General features: G+C 35.7%; 1 protein-coding gene across 1 annotated transcript in view; it reads right to left on the reverse strand.

Moving 5' to 3' along the window:
• The window catches only part of milt (trafficking kinesin-binding protein milt), a 132,018-nt gene that overhangs the window by 65,511 nt on the left and 41,419 nt on the right, over window positions 1–25,088 (reverse strand). The window contains exons 3-4 of the mRNA XM_089097572.1: window positions 15,035–15,111; window positions 2,326–2,530 (exon numbers count right to left, since the gene is read on the reverse strand). Of these exons, the coding sequence (XP_088953698.1) occupies window positions 2,326–2,530; window positions 15,035–15,111 (282 nt within the window). The remainder of the gene's footprint in view (window positions 1–2,325; window positions 2,531–15,034; window positions 15,112–25,088) is intronic.

Below are 25,088 nucleotides of genomic sequence, written 5' to 3' on the forward strand. Positions count from 1 at the left end.
TTTTTCACTGGCTTTTAATTGTCCTCGTTTTCTTCCTTTCTTCGCGATTTTTTGTTTATCATGATTAGCCAGTGTGGTCTCAGAAATTATTTACTATCACCCTTAGCCCAGATAACGATCCTTAAAAGTTTCACGCCAATCCGGAAGGTTTTTCAGACCATTTCCAGGCCATATTTTTAGAGAGCTCGGTTTTTCAGGTCCCAACTAAAACAATATTTTGGCCAGTCTTACGTGCCCCATTTTTGGAGCCCTCTTTATCCCTTTTTGAGGGGGAGGGGTGCCTCTAAGCTAAACGCGCTTTTTTACACTATGGTCTCCTTGACTCTGGGACTTTAATTTCAAGCTAATCAAAAAAAAAAAAAAAAAAAAAAAAAAAAAATTCGGTCCTCTGTTGGGCCCCTTTTTGGTAAAACCAATGTTTTTTGTTTGTTTTTTTCATTCTGGGGTGGCCTTCCTTAGTCTGTAGACTTAATGATATAAGTCTTGAGCCAATCAGAAAAAATAGCCCTTTTCTTTGGCCCCGTTATTAGGGGCCCACGTCCCAAAAGTATTCCTTTTATACATTAGGTCGTTCTTGGTCAAAGGAATTGTGGCAGTAGTTTAAAACTGATCAGGGACAAAAAGTTTGTTGACCCCTTTCCAGGGCTCCTGACACCCTGCCCCTTCGGGCAACAAAATATATGATCCTCTTGGTCTGTAGAACGATTCCTGAAAGTTTTGAACACCCAATATAAAAAAACTCCTTTTCCATAACAAAACCTATTTGTAAATAATTGATATTTTACACTATATTTGGTCCTCGTCATTCCTAAAGACATATTTATTGGATCTATTGACTTTTCTGAACAAAATGACCATCTGAAGGATGTCTTGGGGATTACGGAGGAGGGCCGAGTACTAAAAAAGCTTAGAGCTTACCACCTGGAAGAAGATAGAAGCGCATACAGGAGTTACATCAAGAGACTGGTGAAAGAAGATACTCAAAACGACCTTCAAGGACGGACGGGACTTAATACAAGCAAGTAAATATATTGAAGACACATGGCTCTTCACAAAAGCAACACTAGACTGTCGCTTCTGATTGTACAAACTTTTCAGAGTGATTTTTTAACTGACTTTTTTTTCTACTAGGATTTTAAATGAGTAAATATATATTTATTGCTATTTTCTGAATCAACAAAAATGAATTAAATTTCTCATATCTTTTACACACCTTAATTCAAAACCGGTTTTCCAACACACTCGATAAATTATATACTAGGTAACTAGGGCATTTAATCAAGGCAAATCTCAATATAAATCTACTTTTATAGATATGCTGGTACCTGTACATCCATTCTACATTTTGCAGAGTAGGATACTAATAAAGATTTGGCCTATTTAAACAAACATACGTTGTTGGTGTTGTTCTTTTCTGTGTCCACATACCTGCATTTCAGGAGAGATAAGTAGGATGGGGGAGGTTGGATTAGTAACGCTTAATTAGATTCTGACAAAAAAAAGATGGACCAAAAAATTCGAAATCCTCCTCTGGAAAAGTCCTCTTACCCCATCTCCTTCTTAACTTCTTCCTAACATGCAGACCTTAGTGCAACCATGGTCTTTCAAAATTTTTGCAACTCCTTTAATATATAGGGTAATTGATGAATGCCAACAGCATACGTTTTTTTTCAAGTTAGAGGCCCTTAAAACTATCTTAAATTAAAAATCTGAATTTCCTCTCTCTATTTTGGGGGGGAGGGGGATTTTTTATTTATTTATCTTGTCTTGCATCAGGCTAGCATTGTCAGTTTTAGAAAGGCACCTTTGATGTAGGTAAGTGGAATTCAGTAAACCGCGTCTTTCTTAAAACTCAAAATGCTTGGTTTGAATACACTCTCAAACATAATGCTACATCAGGGACAATTAGCTCCTCTTCATACCTCATGAGCATCCAGGGAGTAATTAATAACTCACACTGGTGGGGATAACGCCTTCCTTCAGGGAGGAGTTTGGGAGACACTCCCTAGAAAATTGTGGAAGAAAAAAGACGTAATAAAATAGAGGACAAATCGTATATTTTAGCTTAAACGCAAGCTTGAAGCACCATACCTCCTTAATCTGGGCCAAACCTTCAAGGGCCTAGAATGCCCACTCCTATTTGCATATTGTAACTGGTGCTCCTCTAATTTAGAAAAAAATAATATTGTGACAACAGTGGCCCGTATATTTTTTTTCCCCTGAATACCCATGATTGCCTTCAGGCCTAGACAACAGAGGGCTGCGATTTCCGTACAAAACAACTAGGACATTTACCAATATTTAGTTTTTAAGAAGAATACCAACCTCCATCAGAACCAGAGTCTTCAATGTCATGAGTGTATAACCGAAGTAGTTCTGTTTTCAGTGTTAGATCATGCTTAAGTTGGGTAACAGCCTCATTTGCAGCTGAAAGTTGGCAATCCAATGATGTCAGTTTCTCTTCTAGAGTCTTATTTTTGCACAAAAGACTCTGACCAATTAAAGCTGCTAGCTCTAGATCCTTCTCTTTCTAAAATTAATTAAAGTGAATTACTTACTATTATACAGTCAACACAACTCTACAGATAATTATTACAACACAGTTACCATGCAGAATTTGTTAACTGAAATCTATTGGCTACACTTATGCAACAAAATGATTGATGCAAGGACTTTGGTTTTACTGCCTTTTTTGCTGTAATACAGTAATTTATCTCACAACAAAGATAAAAATCAATCAAAACCACACCAAACACTAAGATTGTCAGGGTGTATTACTAAATAAGCAAAAAAAATAGAATGTATTTATACTACTTTGCATATTCTAGGTTCTCTGACTTCCCATTACAGAAGAAAAGAGCAACCAAATCTGGTTGCTCTTTTGTTCATAATCTTGAGTCCTACTTTATATGCAAATTCTCACAATCTAAATTGCAACATATAGCCTAGCATTCAATAATCTAATTAACAATCACGAAACAATCTCATGAAACATATCAAGCAACCGCTGTAAAAAGTGAAATAGCAAACACCTATCTTCAATCTGTTTTAAGACAGAAGGTAAATTTAGCAGGCTTAGACTTAACTGGAGTTCAGCTTTTCTAATATTCTTTCTCCCTCTGTTTCAGCTCTGAATATCAATTAAATTCTCGCACGCATATTTTATATGGCTTCCAATTTTATTTTTAAAAATAGCCTACAATTGTTTTAGAGAAAGTGCTTTAATATAATAAATTACGTTTTTGTACTATTTTGAACGAACTTGTAGTTCATTTGAAAAATTCTATCTCAATTATATGTACGTGTCATGGAAAAGGCTGACATAAAAAAAACTGATAATCATTAGAAAAAAGCAAAGAAAACAACAAATTGTGCAACGATCAGACAATATGATGGATTATGATACATATGATATTGTGAATACTAAACAGTACAATTTTAGAAACCGGAATGTGTTTTTAGTTGGTTGCAACATCTTGGGGTTGGATGGCAAAACTTCAAAGATTAGGTCTGTCTATAAAACAAAGAAAAGCTTGCCAAAAATATGTTTTAATACTAGTTGAAAAGGTTGGCTGCAAATAGCCCAAGAAATTGTCTACAAACAAAGGAAAAGGAGGGCAGATTTAAACCTAATAAAGTAAAATTATATAATTCAAGGGTTTCTATGGTTGTCAGTGCTGACATATTTTTCTAGCTTAATGTTCTAATAGGAGAACTTCCCCATTCAACATGCAAGAAAGAAAGAAATACCCCTGAAGAGAACTGAGCAGTTTGTTTAATGATATATCCATTTATCCCATATCATTTTTTGCATATATTGTTTTTAATAATAGTTAGAAAGTTGTCATTATTAAGATAATTTATTCCTTAGTTTGGCAACTCTATTCTTTAGTATTATTTCTTGCATGTATTTTGGAATATGCATTTTAGCTTTGAGTGCAATATTTTAGTGTTGAGAGTCTAAACTGATATGTATGCATAATATTCTGTTTTAAGGGCGATGTTTTTTTCTCGAAGATGGTGCCACAAAACAGCACATTTTTATTAATTATTCTAGGAGGGACTTCCTATCCCCAGTGCGTGCAGGTAGGAAAGGTACAGACTCATCTTCACAGAATTTGTCAAGCCTTACAAGCAGAGAAGGCATACAGAAATGAACTAAGACCCATATTAAGACCTTGTAGGACCCCTTGAGTAACAGGACTGCTATCCCCTCCCCCACTCAACACCCCTAATGTTGTTTCTTAAATTATCATCCAGGATTATAAACACAAAAAAATGATTCTGCATCACCAGAGAGCAAAAACAAAGCAAAATGATGTGCAGCCAGTCTCGTTATTTGAGTTGTTTGAGAGATTAGGCCTCATAAGAGAGAAACAATGCTTCATAAGATACATTCTGGCATGTCTTCAGTAATAGGTGCAATCTTCAAAAAGGTCCGAGGGCAGTAAATGGCACCAGACAGCCTACTGCTCTGAAAATCTTAAGACAGGATCACTGGCTGATGAGTAATTGACCAGAGGTGGTTACAACTTGAAGCACACTAATGACAAATGTTCTAAAGAAGTATAATAGCAAACTGTAAAAGAAATAATGGCATCTTTATGTACTTCAAATCAATTCGCAATATTTAAAACTACTATAGTGAAACTTAGCTTCCCTCAATGACTAAAACTTGTAATTGATAAATATCACAAACTGTGAAATCCATGGTCATATAGGCCTGCTGTTAAGTCCTTGACATATTTTTGGAAACTAAAACTCCAGAGCAAAAATCTAACACTTCCTATTTGTTAGTTTAGGAAGAAAATAAATTATAAGTGTCTTGGATAGCACCCCAAAAACTGACCTCGGGTTAGGAATTTCAGAGCAAAAGATGCATATTTGGGTTCCTCAAGACATGAATCTCCACTTGTGTTAATATGACTGTCATACAAACTTTCCCAATGTTTTGAAACATCATTTCTACAATAATCAAATCTTTAGAGGTTTTTGAAACTAATCCAAAAAGTCCAAGACTAATTTAAAATAGTCATAAATACTTACTTATGTCACTTCAAAAAAATATATTGCTTCAGTTTACACCCCCCCCCCCGCCAAAAAATTTTGGAGGGAGCAAATGTCCCCCTTTCACCCTATTTGATGTAACTGGCTTTCTATCTAATATTTGCAACTATAAAAAAGTGGTTAGACTATTATTTATAAGAAGACAAGAATTTGCTACACTTGGAAAGTGAATTTAAGCCAGGATCAAATAAACAGTGGTTGGGGAGCTAAATCACTAAACAGGTTAGATCTTAGCAATATCTCTATTGTGCCACCTAGAAATTGGATTATTTTACCCTTGGTTAGCAAACCCTGACTAGCCTAGTCCCAACTATATATACCATGTCCAAGATTAGGAACCTGCCAGTAATGCCATTTCACAGAAATGTAGAGGGTGGAGGCAAATAAATTTTTTTATAAATTTTTTGGGGGGCAAGGACAAAAAAATCAAGAAGGGGGCAAATCTCCCCTTTTCAGTTGTCCCAGTAACACCATAGAATTAGGAATACTCTAAAAGAAATATGTTAGTAAAACAAAAGTAGTATCATTAGATCCCTTATTTTGTGTTCTTTCCAAATATCATCGTCACTTTTCTGACAATTCACTGCACCCTACCCCCTGATGGTCCCATATACATCCCTAATATTTCAAACACAATATTTGTCTGATTAGTCAATGTCCAATTACTAGCAGTCTTACCCATCTAGTAGAAAGTATTTCTGGCAAGTAGTTTATAATGTCAAACTCAAATTATTTATGCTCCTAACTTCAAGAAAAGCCTAGGTCTTGATTTTTGTTTTTTATTTTGTAATCAATACACATAAGAAATGAAAGGTATTTTTGAAAACCTTGATAAATCACAACTGAAACCGAATCATTAATGCTAAGTTAGCTTATTAACAGAAATAGATTATAACAATAGAATAATTGCCAATTTTCAAATAGGCTAACTTGTTTTTCAGTCACTATTAACAACAATTTTCAATATCTAATCTTGCTACTAGGCTATAGTCTTTTGTTAAAAAAGGAGTCTTGTACCAAGATTTCCATATATACAGGTTTAATCTTGGTATCAGTTTAGTGATACTACTCTCCATCAGAAAAAACTATAAAATTCTGAAACTAACTTAACCTTTCTCAACTACCTACTTATCATTCCTCAATGTGCTTTGTTTTGCTTTACCTCCCCCCTCCACCCTTAATGGACAAATATATAGCTTAAGTTGTATAGTACTACTACTACTAACAATTCACTGAAGCACCAAGCTGTCTGAGGCCAACAGAGCTGCACACACTTCTCTTCCATCCCAATCTATTCAAAGCCCCTTCCAGGCACATCCAGCCCCTCTTTTCACTCCTCCAAGAACTTCCCATTTCCCTTAAGTCTTTCCTTACGACATCCTTCCACTCAATTTGGGGACTACCTGCTTTTCGTTTGGCCAACAAGGACAATCTTTGGCAATCTGTCATCCTTCATCTGCAGAATGTGTCCTAGCCATCCGGGGCTTCCACTTCTAGGGATTACTCCCTATTTTAGGGGGAAACCACTTCTTTTAGGGATACTAATTAAGTGTCTAGGGACTCAGGGTATTCTATGGTGATGTAAAGGTCCTTTAGGGATATTCAAAGAGTTTGATTTTTTGAATGAAAGCTGAAAAATGCTCATAGACTCCCCTTATTCATTCTTCAGAAACCATATGATTCAACTACAGCACTGGTTTATGTTGTGAAGATCAGCATGGAATTTAGAAAAAAAACTAAAGTGTGGAAGGATAATCAACCATCATCATCATTCCCTGGGTATTTACTAATTTAGGCGGCCTAGTGTTTAGTTTATTTTTAAGCAATGCCTTTGATTGGTGCAAAATGCTGAAATGTGAGAATATTGGTTAGTCTATCCTATAATTGTAGAATAGGAGCATGTGACCTATATAGCTGCACTTTGTGTTTTCTTTCAATCTGCTGGTGACTTCTTTTTACCATGGTTATCTACAAATCTATATGTTGACTATCCAAAAAAAGCGCCAGCTTTCTCTGTAAACAAACAGCTTACATAACACATACACTGGTGATCCGAGTAGTGTCACCAGTGCATGTGTTACATGAGCAGTTTTTTTTTTACAAAGGCAGCTGGTGCTGTATTTGGATTTGTAACATGCAAAACATTTCAATACAAAAGTGATTAAGCATATTCAGAAATAAATGTAGCCAAAAAGTAAGAATGGGATAAATTAATCTTGTTAAAATGCAATATCAATATTACATGAGGAGTGGAACCACAGCCCAAAGCTCAGGATGCTAGGGACCATTACCTCCAAACCCAACAACCTTGGTTGAAGTGATAAATTAGGTCATACATGTTCTAATTTGAGCAAATTGTTGCTTATTGGACACTACTATCTTAATATTCAATCAAACTGATATGGTAAATAATTGCTCATTGAACAATATGCTAAATAATTGACAATACCTTCTTAAAAAATGGTAATGCACCAAGCCTATCAGACTTACCAGTGATTAGGTTTACTTAAAGGCAAGAACAGAAATCGGACGGGAAGAAAAGAAATAGCCTATATCATTAAATGAATTTTCTAAAGGTAATCCCTTAGGTTTTCTATGCTTCATAAAGAAATCTTATAAGATTATGAAAACTACTTTAAAGCAATCTATAATACTTATTTAATTTACTCCTAAAGTTTTTTTTTGTTTCACTTTATATAACCCTCCTCCCTAATGGAGCAACATATAGTCAAGTTTACATATTGCAATTGTATTTTACAATAAAGCTAATCTTTTCTTCCTCGTTTTTCTCCAAAAAGACAACTGGATGATGAACATGACAATGTTTCTGACATTCACCTCCTGGCAACTTCTCCAAAAAGAAAGCTGGGTTCAGGAGACAATTTCCACAAGAAAACATACAAGTAAATGTTTAATAACAAGTGGCTTCAGTTACCAATGTTATAAAATTAGATAAAGAAAAGAATGTGAAACAAGTAAAAAAAAAAAAACTTCTGCACCCTACTGTAAGTTCTGTTTGAAGAATGTGTATTGTGGCAAATCAGAGTTGACCACGGAATATATAAAAGCATGTACTGAAATTGAGATGAAGTCTGGCAATGGCAGCACTGAAAAACTTCTGATTATAGGCAGTCATACCAAAGAAACTGAACAGCACATCGCCATGTTTTTTTGCGGAAAATAATCTACTATTATGCCTTTACAGAAAACTTGATCCCTCTCCCAAGAAAATTATTTTCCAAAGACTGGGCCCTTGCAGGGGTCACTTTGGATAAACAGAAATCAGCAAATATTTTGCAGCAGACTTGAGTTGCTCAAAATGATTTTTTACAAAATCAAAAGTTTCAAATTAAATTGATCAAGTCAAAGAACATAAATGCTTACTGATACTTTCTCTGTAATCTGTACCTTGCACCAGTTGTCTGGTCACCTTTGCAGTGTTTTCATTTAAGACGAAAAAAAATAGCAAGTAGAGAATCAAATGAGATGGCTAGGACAAGTTCTGCAGATGAAGGATCAGATATTGCATAGATAGTCCTTGTTGGCCAACTGTCTTGGGCCAAACAAAAAGCAAGTTGTCCCCAAATGGGGGTGGGAAGATGTTGCAATCAAAGATTTAAATGCAGCTTGGTGCTGAGGTGGCTTGTTAGCATTAGTAGTAGTAGAATTAAATTATCAACCTACATAAATGTAAAAACAACTATTACTCATGGTACTGGAAAAGTGTGTATACCACCTCCATGCAGGAAGGTGATACAAAAGCAACCACCAGAACACAAATTTTATAATGTCTGTCTTGTAACTATAAAACATTTTTAGATGTTTCCCATTTCTGTTAGATGTGAGACATTTCTCATTTTTGCAAAACATTTCGCACCAGCCAGAAACATACCCATGAATTTGTTCTGGATACAGCCCATACTGTCATTATGACTGAGAAAAGGTAAATTATGAAAATATGCTTTTAGTTGCATAGGCCTCTGACAAGAAATATGTTGATAGCTTAGTATCAACAGATTTCTGTTAGGTTAGCACAAACAAATCAAAAATTTTTCAGGGAATTTAGGTTAGTCTGAAAGCCCTCCACTACATAAGTACCTGCCATCTGGCTATAGCTAAACCTTAACCTTGTCCATTGGTATGTTCTGGATGTCTTTCAAAGGAGAGTAATCTAAAAGCTAATAGTAAAAACCAGCTTTTGAAATGGCTGTCTTTTTATGAGCTGTTCAAACTGCTATGTATAATCTATCACTATGTATCACTCTGAAAATAGTGACGTGGAACATAAAAGGCGGAGTACTATCTAAATTACCACTTTTAGAAAACCTTGCTGACAAATTTGACATTGTGTGCGTGCAGGAACATTTCCTGTCAGCTGAGGGACTCCAGCTCTTACAACTAAACGAAAACGTAAATGTGTTTGGCATTCCTTCTAGGAGGTTGAGAAGAGGTCGTCCCTCTGGTGGTGTTGCTATCATTGTCCGTGCCTTGACGTTTAAATAATCGGACTTTTATGTTGCAGTGGAAATTGAAAATACTGTTGTGCTCTCAGTCTATATGCCAACAAACTACAAGACTGTCCAATCTGACAATAAGTTTAATATTGCTTGTGGATAAGTAGCTGCTGTTGCTACATTATGCGCGACAGAAAAACTTTCCTGTATTATTGCTGGAGATATGAACTCTAACCTCTCTGATGCTAATGATCTGAGAGGTCAAATCCTGCTCGCAGCCTGCCCAAGTCTGCGGGTACTGAGAGACAGAGTAGACGTATGTGCATAATTCTGGTTCCAGATCCTTGCTTGACTTTTTGCTCTGCTCTCCTGAATTGAGGACTCATGGTGACTGTGAGGTTGATATTGGCTTCTGTGTTTCTGATCACCTTCCAGTAGCTAATACCTTCATTATTAATGACCTCCTGAATAATACCCCAAATGATGCTCCAAAGGAGAAAAAGTGGTTCCAGAAGACTGAATGGCAAAAAGCTAATTTAGCCATGTTCAGGACTGTGTGTGATGGAATCCTGGAAAAGATTAAAGTTCCTTTCCAGCTACTACTCCAAAGCTTGCCAATTGCATGTGATGAGAAACAAATACTTCTAAATATCTACTTTAGTGAAATAACTCACGCCTTGCACTGTGCAGAAAAAACCGTGGTTCCTATTTGTAAAGTGAGAATTGGGTCAGAAAACCCAGCTTTGGTTGATGCGCGTCAACAAGCTAAAATGTGGTATAGTGTGTGGATTGATTTGGGCTGTCCTAAACAAGGCATTGTAAACAGTGTTCAATTGTATACAAAGCAACAGTTCTCCAAATGTCTCGCCTTACATCACTCTTGTGCAATTGATGAAAACAGTGAGTTGCTATGAGTTGATCCAAATTAAATTTGGAAATTCATCAAGACAAATTGATCAGCAAAAGCACCCAGTAATGAATCTGCCCCTAGTGAAAGTGAATGGAATAGTTATTTAACAAGCGACTTTGCTTCACCTGATCTTGAATTGGAGTGCAAGTTTGAGCGAGATTTTGATCTCTGTTCATTTGGCTATCCTTAAACTAAAAAAGAAGTACTCTAAAGGAGTAGATAATATCTGCATTTGATTCTTGGTAGAGAACTGTTAACAGTACATATAGCACTTATGTTCCGAATGATTTTTAGTTGCAGTCTAGTGTCAGATACTTTTTGTACCAGTGTAATCACCCTGTCATCAAGAAAGGTAAAGACCCATCTGAATGTTGTTCTTACCACCCATTGCTCCCGTTTTTTGTAAATTGATGGAGTTATTAGTCATTGAGGAGATAAAGTATATTTGTAGTATGCCAGATTCACAGTTCGGTTTCAAGAGAAATATTAGGCGTGAGCATGTGCATAACCTATTGTCTAATGTTTTGTTGGATGCAGATGCTAAAGGAGAAACCGTGGTACTTGCAGGCCATGACATCTGCAGGGCTTTGGGTATCCATGCACAACAGCTTGTCTCTGCATTTAAGAGAGGTCTTGACAGATCTATAATTGCTACTTACAGGAACATGTATTTTAAGTTGAAGGTTAGAGTAAGGGTAGTAAAAAACCAGAGCCAAACTGTATCCAATTTCCTTTTACCAGTACTGAAAGGCATTTGCCAAGAGGCTTTATCATCACTGCCTCTTTATAATAACAGTATCATCAAGGCTCAGAAGATGGTGAAAACGTGCTTTATTTTTTGTGGAATTGATTTGTCTCTTGTTAATTATGTCAATGACATTTTAAATCTGAGTAGATCTGTCATTGGCATAGAGAGTAATTTCAGAGTTTTGTCTAAAAAATATGCTAACATGGGCCTGGAATTCAACTCCAGCAAAAGCAAGGTGGTTGTCTTTAATTGTTGTAAGAAAGAGTTGGCACCTGTTATATTTGCACTAGGTAGTAATACTTGCTGCGTTTTCAGGCTCAGTGGGTTTGAACACGGGTTGTTCTCATCTAGTTTCAAGTTTCTAGCTTTTTGTCTAGTTTCAGTGGGTTCGAAGCTTCAACCCCATGTTTGATGCACTAGATGCACTGATCCACAATGCTTGACGTGCTAGACATGAACAACCCATGTTTAAAGATGGGTTGTTCACTGATCAGCAGGTTTGAACATGGGTTGTTCTCGTCTAGTGCATTAAGCATTGTGCATCTAGTGTATCAAACATGGGGTTGAAGCGTTGAACCCACTGAAACAAGAAAAAAACTAGAAACTTGAAACTAGACAAGAACAACCTGTGTTCAAACCCACTGAGCCTGAAAGCACAGCTACTGTTACTGCAGCAGCATCAATGACTTACCTTGGTTTGCCAATTGGGTCCTTAAAGCTACCTGGTCCTGTCTAATAAATGATCTCAAACAGAAAGTCCAAAAAGCGTATAGGATGATTTTGTCATGCAAATGCCTATCTAACCACTACATTCTAGCATGGATCTTCAATTCCTTTGCCATCCCTCACATCTTAGCTTTGTCACCTTTCTGATCTTTGTTTACTTTTGATGATAAAAAAAACAATCTGTACAGTGTTCTACAAGTTTGCAAAATATCTGCTTAGCTTTCCCCCCTGACAAAGAAACTGCCAGATTTCAGCACATTATGGACTTGATGACCCCTTTATTGTGATCACAACCAGGAGGGAAAAGTTCCTGAAATCTTTAGACCCAATGCATAGTATGTATGAATCTATAGTCAGCAATGTGTAATGGTTGTCTTTTTATGTAAATAGTTTTGCCATTGGTTTTTTGTTTTTTTGAAGTTATTGAAGTATTAATTTAAGTTGTTCATTTGTTTGATGTGTTTTATTGTTTTCTTTTCATTTCCTCTCTACTCCATTTTTACTTTTTTGTATTGTTAAAGATGGGTAATAAAAATCATTCATTCATTCAAATAGTGTTTACAACTGATAGGTCAATTAAAAAGTTGCCAGAAGGAATTGACATTTTTATATGTGATGTTGTAGGAGATGTGACAAACAGTCAAAAGAAGCAGGATAAGTTAAAAGGACATCAGGATTTTGTCAGCCAGAAAGACATTAACTTAAATTGCACTTTCCAGCAATAAGGATAAGTCCTGTGAACACCAGTCAATGATGATGATAATCAGGCCATGGGTTGCAGAGGACAACTAACACACAATAGATTTCCCTACAAGTATTCTTTGAATGAACCTTGGAGCAGTGAAACCTGCTCATCTTATTTTTCATGAACCATGGTTAAGATGGGCACTGGACTTTAAAGCACTGTTGGTAATCTAATAGTGTTCCCCACATCCCAGATGAGCTATCCTAATGTTTTGTAAAGTTGTGCTAAAAAATAAGCAAGCAGATAAACCATAACAATTAGATGTTGGAATATCTTTAATGCTTGAGCCCAAATGCCATCCAGACATGCACATACCCTTGTGCCTCTACTTTGATAGTTTCCAAATCTATTATGCAACAACAAGGTGAACCATGACAAATTGTACAATCTAACTAAAAACTAGGAATCTATACTCCAAGAAAGAAAACAAGATAAGTGATGACTGTTGGAGAGGAGTGTTTACTTTTATTTCAAGTTCATTAAAAAAAAGTTTAAAGGGAATATTCTATGGCAATAGGATGAATTACAGTAATTTCTAAATAAACTGAGAGTGCTCAAAAGAGGGATAACATTTATATTAACAGACTATTCAGGTAGCTAAGAAACAAATTTGCCTCTCTAGTCAGAATTGCATCCTGAATCCAAATTTAACATTCATTTGCATTTGAAATGAACTCTACCCTTATCCTAATATATACCAATTTAGGGTATATATTTGCTGATTAGGGGGGGGGGAGATAAAGTTTATTTCTGATACAAATGAATGGTAAACTTGGATTCAAGATGTAATTCTGACTATAGAGGTAAGTTTGCGCTTCACTTCCAGTTCTAACTAATGTGCAAATATATACACCAAGGTAAAATTCTACTTTAACTACTTTTGGCCATCTTGGAAAAGGGTTATGTTAGAAAATGAAACTTTCAGGGATGGGTCTACAGGCTAAAGTGTGTTCCCTGAAGGTAATTTGAAGTACCTACCTCTACTCCTTCTCTCTCTACAGGGTCCTGACTTTTGATGACCTTTAGAAATTGTTGTGCTATAAAAGTGAAACCTTGCAAAATAGAAATTCTGCTTAGCCTAAATGGAGTACAACAAAATTGGGTAAATTTTTACCAAATCATATTATTGAGTAACAACTAAAGTGAATATACCATTCAATGCCTTTTTTATGCTGATTACAAATATAATAATCATTTCTGTTGGGAATAAATTTTAGCCCCCCCCCCCTAACCTAACACCCACCCCCAAATGTGCAAATATACATCCTGAATTGACATAGATAGGGGGGGGGGGGCTAAAATTAATTTACGACAGAATTGATTATTATATTTGTAATCAGCATAAAAAAAGGCATCAAATGGTATATTCACTTTATTTGTAAGTCAATAATATGATTTGGTAAAAATTTACCCAAAATTGTTTTCAGCTTCACAGCCTTGCTTAATCCCAATTTAGGTAATAAGGTTTTAAAGATATGGAAAAACATTACTTAGCATAAATTTCTTAGCAGAAACTGATAACTGAAAATTAAGATAAGATGTTGTTTTGTCAAAATTTCAATAGGTAATAGGCCTAGGGTCAATATTTACCAAATCATATTATTGAGTTAGGAATAAAGTGAATACACCATTCAATGCCTTTTTTTATGCTGATTACAAATATAACAATCATTTCTATCAGAAATGAATTTTAGCCCCCCCCCCCTATATATGCCAATTCAGGGTATATATTTCTACAATAGGGGGGGGGTAAAGTTTAAACTTACCTCCCATTTATATCAGAAATAAAATTTGCCCTTACCTCCGCTAATGAAGAAATATATAGGCCTACCTTTAATTGGCATATATAGGGGGGGGGGGGGCTAAAATTCATTTCCAACAGAAATGATTGTTATATTTGTAATCAGCATAAAAAAGGCATCAACTGGTGTATTCACTTTATTTGAAACTCAATAATATGATTTGGTAAATATTTACTGGTAATAGATCTGTCATGTAGGCAAATTTCAGGACCCTTTAGAGGGAGAAGGAGTGGATGTAGGTACTTCAAAATACCTTCCCAGGTCATTTACTTTAGCCTGTAGACCCGCCTCTGAAAGTTTCATTTTCCTAACCTAACCCCTTTCCAAGATAGCCAAAAGTAGCTAAAGTAGAATTTTACAATAAACTGAATTGGTATATATAGGCATGGGGGTAAATTTCATTTCCAGTGCAAATGCATGTTAAATTTGGATTCAGGATGCAATTCTGACTACAAAAGTAAGTTTATTTCTTAGCTACATGAATAGTCTGTTAATATAAACATTACCCCAAAACATTGGATGCACATGTAAAGTAGATGGGCCTATAAAAGCAGTAAATTAATAGCCTAGCCTAGGCCTTACCTCTTCTAAAAGTTTAGTGATTGCCTCTATGTCATCATAGGTTTTCGTCATCTGGCTTATTCTCTCTCCAGATAAAACTGAGACAAAAATACAGCATTAAATTACATTTCATAACCATTAATTTATATATCTGACGAACATAACAACTGAATAAAAAATTCCATCTAATAATACACCTAGAACTAACTGTATAGACTTTTTTCTATAAAAAGAAAATAAACTCAAGCCCTACCTTCTTTTTTTTTTATATAGGTAGCGTGCAAATAGAGAATAGCTGCTTCAGTCAACTGAACACCTTAAAGAAAAACGCTACTCTCAAAGTATCAAATGAGCCACATCATAAAATATAAGGATCGCCCTATTACCCTGTGCTGTTTCAGAAGAAACATATTAACTTCTCTTATTGAAAATTCCCAATCCCAAAGCACAAAGATTTAGCATATATTATCTTTCTTTTAAATTTTACTTTAATTTAGCTCAGGAGTCGTTTTAGACAACATAATCGGGTGGGGGGGGGGGAGGGTAAGGAGCCTTAGTAGGAGTTTAAAAACATTAAAAAAAACTTCATATGTCAAAAAAACCGAGGGAGCAGCTACCACCCTGCCCAGGCCTAGAATTGCAACTGATTTAGCCCTTTCTAAAGAGGATGGAAAATAGTGTCACATTGATATGTCAAAAGCATATTCAATAGTCAGGCTTCACAACTCTATTTACGCAGAAATATCTACTTTTTATCAAGTTTTAATATTTCATCATTTATAAATTGTGATTGTAGCAATTTCCCATCAGCTAAGTGGACATATCACACTGGTTTTGTCTAAGGTTCATGGGAAACTGAACTTGTTTCTGTTTGGTGAAACATTTTCAGCTAAAGATTTGTAGACCATTTTACATTCTTTACTTAAAGATTTTTTCCTCTGTCCAATTGCTAGCTAACGGTTTTTGTTAGGATGGTGAAAGCATAAATTTTATCTAATGATCAGGATTCAAAAGTTCCTCAAGTTTCAAAAGAGCGATTACTGGTTTGAGCCCAAACTGGCTTTCTGACTCCTGATGTAGGTCAGCCCTTTACAGGTTTATCAATTCACAAAAAATGTGGGGGGACACAAAATGTGTTTTTCAAATCTACAAAAAATGAAATTTTTTCTTTTTTTTCGGTGAGAATACCAAATAAGGTATTTGGTTTAATTTTTTTTTTTCAATGAGAACACCAAAGAAGGTATTTTCAATGAAAATATTAAAAAAGGTTTTTTTTCGAAGCCGAGTGGGGCAAGAAACCTCCAATACCCCCTCCCTTCTTCTAATTGACATCCCTTCAGGGCAAGAATGACAAAATTTGAAAGAAAACTAACAAAGAAGTTCCAACAGACAGTTCATTTTTGGAAGTGATTTTAATGCAGCAATCATCTGGTGAAACAAATGTCATAAAGTTTTCGTTATTTGCTTATGTACTGTTATTTGCACTATTATATGGACTTATTTAAACTAACTATCGAAAAATTAATCAGAATTCGATGGCAAGTAATACTTTTGTCATTTATTACTGATCTCAAAAAAGAATATAATAGTAAATTTACAAAATTAGAAGGTAATCATTATCTTTGGCACTAATGCCTAAAAAAAAGCCCGTCTAATAGCCTATTACTACTGCTGTAAAAAGTTAGACAAAAACGCAAAGTATTTAAGATTCTTGTAGATCAATACGAGTTTAAAAAAAATCAACAATTATGAATTTAACACTAATATGACCGGGTCCACCATACAAAATATGACAGTTCAACAGTTTTGTGACAACCAATAATTGGAAATGATGATCTGAAATTGATAAAATATTCAAATAAAGTCAAGACAAGGGATCCTTATCTCTTTGCTTATGTGCTCAGGAGTCTTTACTTTAGAATTCTGAATAGTCAGCAACAAATTTTAAATAATTGCATAATTTTTGAATAATTGCAAAAAATTGCTGCTAAAGTATCAAAGTAGTTTTGGAAATTCTTTTGAATTTCTGTCATTAAATAGAACTTTAAATACTGTCTCGTGAATTTCCAGTTTCAGAGTCAATGCAGTAGCGTTGAATAAGTAGAGGAACGATACATCTCTTATGTATATCCCCCCTAGCCATTTCGTATAGAAAGGAGGACCACTGAAACTTGGGAGGGGTCTCGTTCGATTTGAATTTTAAAGTTTTACTGCACTTTTAAGGGCCAAAAGGAAATGGATGGCAACCATTTTACCCTTGCCCCCTGGCGCCCCGCAACCTGAGGCACTAGATCAAAATTTTGCGACAGTCGTTTCACACAGAATGATTCTGTTGAATTAGTCTCCGTGGGAGGGGAGAAATGAACCACGCAGTCCCAAGGGCAAGGGTCTCTCATTCTAAAACAAACCCATTCATCACTAATACATGTAGTTAAAAAGAAAGGGACTTCACACCTTGTTAACACCGAAATCATGTAAATAATGTAAATCTGTGTGATAAGAGGTACGAATTTCACCCTTAGGCTCCAATCAAACCACCTCCACCACCATTTTTTAGCGGAGTGGTAGACTCTTGTTGCAGACTGGCTAAAAGTTCAAACCACACTGACTGGCCCAAAGAAAAAACGATTTAAGTCTGTAAACATAGGGAAACATAATTAGTTGGTTTATTTTTACTAGTTATATTGATATCAATTAGATAGGCTGTGAAGTAATAATTTTGTCCGTTTTAAGTTTTAGCTTCGATCTTTACTTCCCTCGGAAGAACTTTTTTCTTTTAATAATCGTTGCTCTATTTTGATTAAAATTTAATGTAGCAACGACGCTGCCATGATCTTTTTTATTTATACGGAATAATTTCTGTTCGTTTTAAGTTTCAGTGTCAGTCCTTAGTTTCAGTTGAAAACTTATTTTGATGTAATTTCTAATCATCACCGATCAAGGGGAGATAAGACATTTCTAGTAAATACTGCAGACAACCTTGACAGCTACAGAAAACTTTCAGTCTATAACATAAAGTTCTCTATCCATACTTTACAAAACAACAAATATTTTTCAGGAACATTTGTTTTTCGATGAACAAAAAGTTGTTTTTACTCGGCCGACTTCGTCTGAAAAGCCATAATGAAGACAAAGCTTTATAAATAGCCTACTGACTAGCAGAAAATAGAAGGCTACTGTAACAAAAGAGAGCTGTTTAAGGGCTCATTTAAAAGCTTATATTTATACCTAATCACTGTTTATAAATTTACTTGATAGCACATTCTCCAAAAGTGCGCTTTTGGTTGTTTCCCCATTTTTCTCAAATGACAAAAGTGCCTTTTCCAATGAAATGACCAAAACCAGCTGTTTTTCATAACCTAGGCAGGAGCAAAAACAAAGGTGGCAAGGAGCTCCCTTCTCCTCAATTACTGCCGTTAGAACTAGCACACAGGCTTCAGCTCAGAGTGAAGTTTGAAGGTTCAGTTCAAAATGTTGATCATTCAAGCTTAATTTTTGGTAGATTTTCAGTTGAAAAGTTTTCAGTTTTATTTAATTTGTTTTCGGAATAATCTTTTACTTTTAAGATCAGTAGACGATTTATGAAACTTACGAAGAGGGTTTGGAGGGAGAGTATGGGTGAGGGGTTCTTATAGACCTCCAGTTAAGGGCTTTGGACCATAATTATTGCAATGATACCGTTTTATACTTCCAAACTCTTCCACTTAAGAAGTGGCATCAAAAGTGCCATTTTTAGTGTTATATGGCACTGATGGATGGTAAAGTTGATAAAAAAAAGCACGTAGATATAATTAATAGATTTAAAATGAGCCTTTCCGGGATATGTTTTAAAAAATGAGTGCATCGCGTTTGCAAAAATAGTTGATTATCTGAAAAGTAATCATAAGAAGGGACAAACCATGAATGAAAAAAAAATCCAAGCAGGAATCGAACGCATGATAATATAATCTGAAGTCCAGTGCTGTACTAACAGAATCACGCGTCTAATAATCCAATTTAATATATTGGTGTTTGTAGGACTTTAATTGCGTAGCTTATTAAGAGAAGAGGAAAAACATACGAGAGATGTTCTTGCAAACCTCCAGTTAAGGGTTCTGGACCATAATTATTACAATGATACCGTTTTATATTTCCAACATTTTCCACTGAAGAAGTGGCACCAAAAGTGTTGTTTTCAATGCTATATTTCACTTATGAATGGTAGAATTGATATAAAGCACGTAGATATGAGCAAAAGTTTTCAAATGAGCCAGTAAACATCACTCTAAGAAGTTCTGGTAGCCCTCTAGCCCTAGCTTTTCCATTTAACACATGGCACCTGTTTTAGTGCCATTTGAAACTTGCAGATGGTGGAATTTATAAGAAAAACTTAGATATGATCAATATTTTTTATATAAGCTATCAAAAATCTATCTAAGATGTTTTGGTAGCCTGCTAGCTTCACCCCTCGAGAAGGGGCGTAGAAAGTGCCTTTTTTCGTGACATATGGCACTTGCAGATGACCGAATTTATATAAATCACGTAGACATGAGAAGTAGCTTTTGAATTAGCTCTTAAGCATCTCGCTATGATGTTCTAGTAACCCATTAGGCCTAGAAAAAAGAAGAAAAAAAAAGACCGTTTTAACGTTTTTTAACTATTAGTTACTATAGGCTGTGGTTTGCTCTTTACTAGGTTGCAGCTAATGCTTCAACCAAGACAAAGAGTTCATTGCAAATTCTACCAAGAACCTAGTTAAAATTGAAATTTGTGAAATCTAATAGATGGTAGAATTTGTAAAAACCTAGTAAATATAAGCAATAGCTTTTAATTGACCCATTAAACATCTATCTATGATTGTGTGGTAGCCTGCTAATGTTTCAGTAGCTTACTCGCGAGCAGACGATTTTTGTAAACCTTCAGTTAAGGGTTCTGAAACATAACTATTACAATAGTCCCTGTTTTGTACTTCCGAGCTTTTCCACTTAAGAAGTGGCCACAAAAGTGTTATTTTTAGTGTTATTTTGTTATTTTTATTTTTTATTAGCCATTAAACGTCAACCTAAAAAGTTCTGATAGTCCAATACCCCAGCTTTTCCAATTGAGACATGGCACCAAACGCGCCGTTTTTAGTGCCATTTGGAACTTGCAGATGGTGGAATTTATAGGAAGAACGTAGATATGAGCTATAAAAAATCTGTCTACGATGTTCTGGTAGCCTGCTAGCGCCACCCCCTGAGAAATGGCCATTTTAGTGCCATACGGCACTTGCAGATGGCGAAATTTATAAAAAGCACTTAGATACGAGAAATAGATTTTGAATGAGCCAAATTGAATGTTGTTCTGGTAACCTGCTAGCCCTGCTGAAAAAAAAGGAAAAAAAAACGGGAGACAGGTCAGTGCTACAGATGTAAACAAGTGATTTTCCTTGTTGTTCAAGAAGGGGGACTGTAATTTCCCTTGCAAGGTTTTCGACCATGCTGATTCCAGCGGTACAATTTTCATTTTGATCTGACGCCATTTTCGAGGGGTTTCAGGTTTTTTTTTTTAATCACCATACATGTCTTTTCGCAATACGCTTTTACTTTTAAGACGAACCGAAATAATAGTTACCATTCCTGAATCAGTGTCAGGTGGCAATTTTTTCACTAGGCAGTTTTATTTCAAAACGTGTTTTTTAACTTTTAGTTACTATGGGCTGTGGTTCGCTCTTTACTAGATTGAGGCTACTGCTGCAACCATGACAAGATTTTTTTTTAAAGTACTAAAAAACTTTGGCGTGAAGAGCGAGGTGTTGACGATGGGACAACCCCCCCCCCCCTCATATAGGCCACGTAATAACTTCTGTTCGTTTTAAGTTTTAATGTTGCTCCTTACTTTCAGTTACAAAAGTTTTTTTTTTTTTATTTGATTTGCCTTAAGCTGAAAGTCACTAATACAACTATTATAAAAGCATTTTCTGTTCCTGTAACCTAGATTGATATTTTAATTTTTTTTGTAAACGTCATGTCAAATAATAATAATAATAAAAAAAAAACAAAAAAAAACAACAACACAATGTTCGAAACAAATATCGTTTTCGTTTGAATGTAAATCACATTCTAGCCGTTAGGGACATTGAGGGGGCGGCAGCCCTGATCTTCTCTGTGATAGTTAACTGGGGTCCGGCACATCCTCCCAGAAAATTCCACACCCCCAACGATTCATCCCGGAAAATTTTCCCACAATTTAAAATTGAGTAGCCAAAGGAAAATTAACACAAACAAAAAGAATAAAGAGAAATGCACAATTGTACATCAGCTATTATGAAAATGATGGTGGGTCATTGTGTAGGAGGGGAGAGGGGGGGTGCCAGATGCCTAAAAGAGCGAATTTCACTGCTCAAATTTTCTAAATATCCATAAACCTTCAGATAAATGTAAAAAGTTGTATGGGGGGAGGAGCAGGAATTAGTCTCTTATATTCCTTCATTTAGACTCAGTCTGAAGAGGGGTGCTGCCTCTTTTATTACTACGGGGAAATGTTTCTGATATTTAGTTTAAACCTTCGTTTAAATTTGCTTAATATTTCATAAAATTATGTACAATGATGTGCAAATGGTGCATGAGCTATTATGAAGCAGGGGTGGTGGACCATTTTGTTTTGAATGCCAAAATATCCTAACTCTCATTGAGCCTTTAGATAAATATTGTATGAGTTCTAGGGAGCGAGGGGAGGTAGAGGTTCTGTCTTGATCAGCCCATCAATAAAATGAGTAAATGCCTTTTAGTATCACACCTGTTTTCTGCACCTTGAACTAGTAGAAAAAGCATACACCCTCGGGGAGGGTGCTGTCTTGGTTATGGAGGCATTGGGGAGGGTGTCGTCGCGGCTATGGAGGGACCAGGGAGGGCACCGTCGTGGTTATGGAAGGTAAGCCTAAAAAATGGAGTTCTTTCAACTCTAGATTTGCCGGTTTTGACTTAGAGTTCGACTCCATGTCAATTAAATTAAAATATAATAATATCACGTGGCTAGTTAGGTTTTCAAAATAAGAGTGATTCTGCTCTTCTTATATCGATGACTGGTTACACTTAGGACCTTTCGGTTTACCTTTGTTCCCTCCCTTAATTCAGAATTTGAGGTTCAATTGACATCTAACACTCCTTGGGGATTTCAACTCAATCTCTGAAGCAGTTCATGGGCAATGGCGGACGTACTTAGCATCTTTTGATTACTATACTAGGCGTGTCGTTTCCAGAAAAATCCCATTAGCAAAATGTTGATATCTTTGCCTAGAGAACGATATCCAGAAGCTCTTAGCTGATAAGACGACCAAGACCAAACATGACCACCTTTTTTGCTATTAAACAAACAATAACAAGTATTATCATATGAAGGTAAAGAACAACATTAAACCTTAAAACGAACAGAAATTATTCCGTATAGAAAGGGGGATGCCCCCTCCGCAACCCTCCCCCCTCATTCCCGTAGAAACTTTGGAATCGATCGGAAATTGAGAGTTCTAGCGTTTTTTCTAAAAGTCAAAAGCGATTGGAGAACAACCAGCCCCCGTTCTAGAACCTTTTTGATATGTAACACCACAGGGCATCTGATCAACGTTTCGAGGCACAAATTTTGTTCAGAATAGTTTAATATATCAATAAATATGCATCCAAGGATGAAACATAACCCCAGAGCCCCGGGATAAGGGCCGTAAATTATACGAACTGTCGACTCTTTATAGATAAATAATAATAATAAAGGGGATAAATAATAGTAAAGGGGAGGGGGCATGTTTGAATTTGGAATTCCAGTGGTGTGAAACTTTCAGGAATTATTCTCTAGGTTAAAAAGATCATCAATATGTTGCTATGGGAAGGGGGAGGATTAGGAGTCTGGAAATGAGCTGCAAAAACTCAGCCGAACATTGACAGAATGTTCCAAAGTTAATTCTGTTCTACATTATTTTTATTTGTGACTCTTTCTCTGTGGCTGCTCAATATTGCACGCGGAGGGAATTTTCCGCAGAGAGAACAATTATCCGCGGGGAAAATTTTCCAAGGGGGATAGACCTAGCACAGGTCTTAAAATCTAAAATATTTTATCAGTTCTTAAAACGATTGTACCATCAATTTTTTTCTGAATAACAGAAACTTCTGGCCTAGGTCTGCATTCATTATAAAGTATACCCAAATCCTGGACTCTTAGGAAGTCTTTGACTGAATATGAATTAACCTTCGTAACAGTAATAATAGTTAATTTCTTCTTTATGGACTAGGTCTCCCCTGTCTAAATTATCGGAATCTAATGTTTGAAGAAAAAATAAAAAAAAAATAAAAAAATTAGTGTGGCCAATCTTGTTTGAAGTGCTTTGTCAATCTGGTCATTTCTTGTAAGCTTTAAGACTGATTTTTTTATTCCGACTTCCAAGTTTTTTTGATAAGTTACCACTTATTACGTAGTTTGGAAAATTCGAATTTTCTGGCCCCTGACGGAAGTAAAATGGTTTTTAAATTTTGTCTACTCAAGTCCCTTTTCTTTAATACATTTCAAATAGACTTTGGATGTCTTATAGAAACATCTTACCTGCCATCGGCCACTTACGCAGGAGTATTTTTAGGAAATAGGATAGCCAATGGCGGTTCTAGGACTGGGCATGGGGGTCTCTGCCCCCCCCCCCCCAGTTTTCTTACATACATTTCCTTTTATTTTATGTTTTACAATTATATGGTATACTTCAACCCCCAGATTATGAGGCCTAAAACCGGTACTGGTACAGTGGCACCAATAGCTTTTGCTCCCAGCATCCTAGACTTAGAAATATACCTTTTTTGGTACATTCATTGAAAAAATACTTCTTTCTTTGGTATTTTCTCGGATAGAGACGGAAAAATTAACCCCCTAGGTATATAAAAGTGTATCCCCCCCCCACACACGTTTTCGAGGATTGGTGACATTAGAGTGAGATTTTGTCAAAACCCAACAAAATGGGCAAAATAAACCAAAGATATATTAAAATTAGATAAAGCTGGATATTTTGTAAGGGTTTAGGCAGGGTTGAATCCGGGAATTTTTTAGGGGGGGGGGCGCAAAATGGGTTGATCCGATAAACCTGCGTTAGGAGGAAGTTTAATTAATGCAAACTTCTGTTAATTAAGTAAATTACACTACTTTAGACTACGTTAGGGGCCCCCTGGATCTGCCACTGGGGAAGGGCCTTAACCCCTCTGCATGTGCTTGCACGCCATCATTGGGAATTAAAGAAGGTTCAAAATCAATTAGTGTACTCATTTGAAATCTCTACTATAAGGTGATATATGCTTGTATATGTCAAGGACAGTTTCTCGTCAACTTTGTACGGCGGTTTTTAGAGGTTTAGGCGGTTTACCCAATCCTTTAAAAGTGTCAATGATATTTCTATATAGACTGGCACTGCCTATGATATTTCTTATATGTCCTTTTGAAAATCTGCATGCATAGTTTTTTTTTCGTTGTATTGAAAATCCCCCTAAACGTTCCCTAAAAGTTTCACCTTAATACCCTTAGTGTAGTTAGTTACAGTAACTGTAGTGGTAGCATTAATGTTATATGCATTGCCTTTTGGTGATTAAATAAAAAAAACAAGGTTTTTTCAACTGAAAGTAAGGAGCAACATTAAAACTTAAAACGAACAGAAATTATTACGTATATTGACTAGGTTCGCCCCCTAGTCACTACCTTGCTCTTTACGCTAAAGTTCGAATTTTGTTCCAATTCTTAAAGAATGAGCAACTTCAACCCCTGAAGCACAAAGACCGTTTAATAAGAATAAATAAATCTTTTGAAAGTACTAAAAAAAACTTTAGCGTAAAGAGCAAGGTATTGACTAGGGGGCGAACCCCTCATATACGTAATAATTTCTGTTCGTTTTAAGTTTTAATGTTGCTCGTTACTTTCAGCTGAAAAAATTTGTTTTTTTATTTAATTTCTGATCGTTTTTTAAATAATACTATCAAATCCGGCGCCCCCTTCATAATAGCCTGCTTTAATTGAAAAAGTTAAAAATTTTCTTTTATAAAAATGTAGTTTTGGCACTAAATGACAAAATTTTGACCTAATCTGGGAACACAGATCC

This window comes from Artemia sp. Qi Xiang Cuo, chromosome 12 (genome assembly GCF_049724085.1).
Source record: "Artemia sp. Qi Xiang Cuo chromosome 12, ASM4972408v1, whole genome shotgun sequence".
Taxonomy (NCBI): domain Eukaryota; kingdom Metazoa; phylum Arthropoda; class Branchiopoda; order Anostraca; family Artemiidae; genus Artemia; species Artemia sp. Qi Xiang Cuo.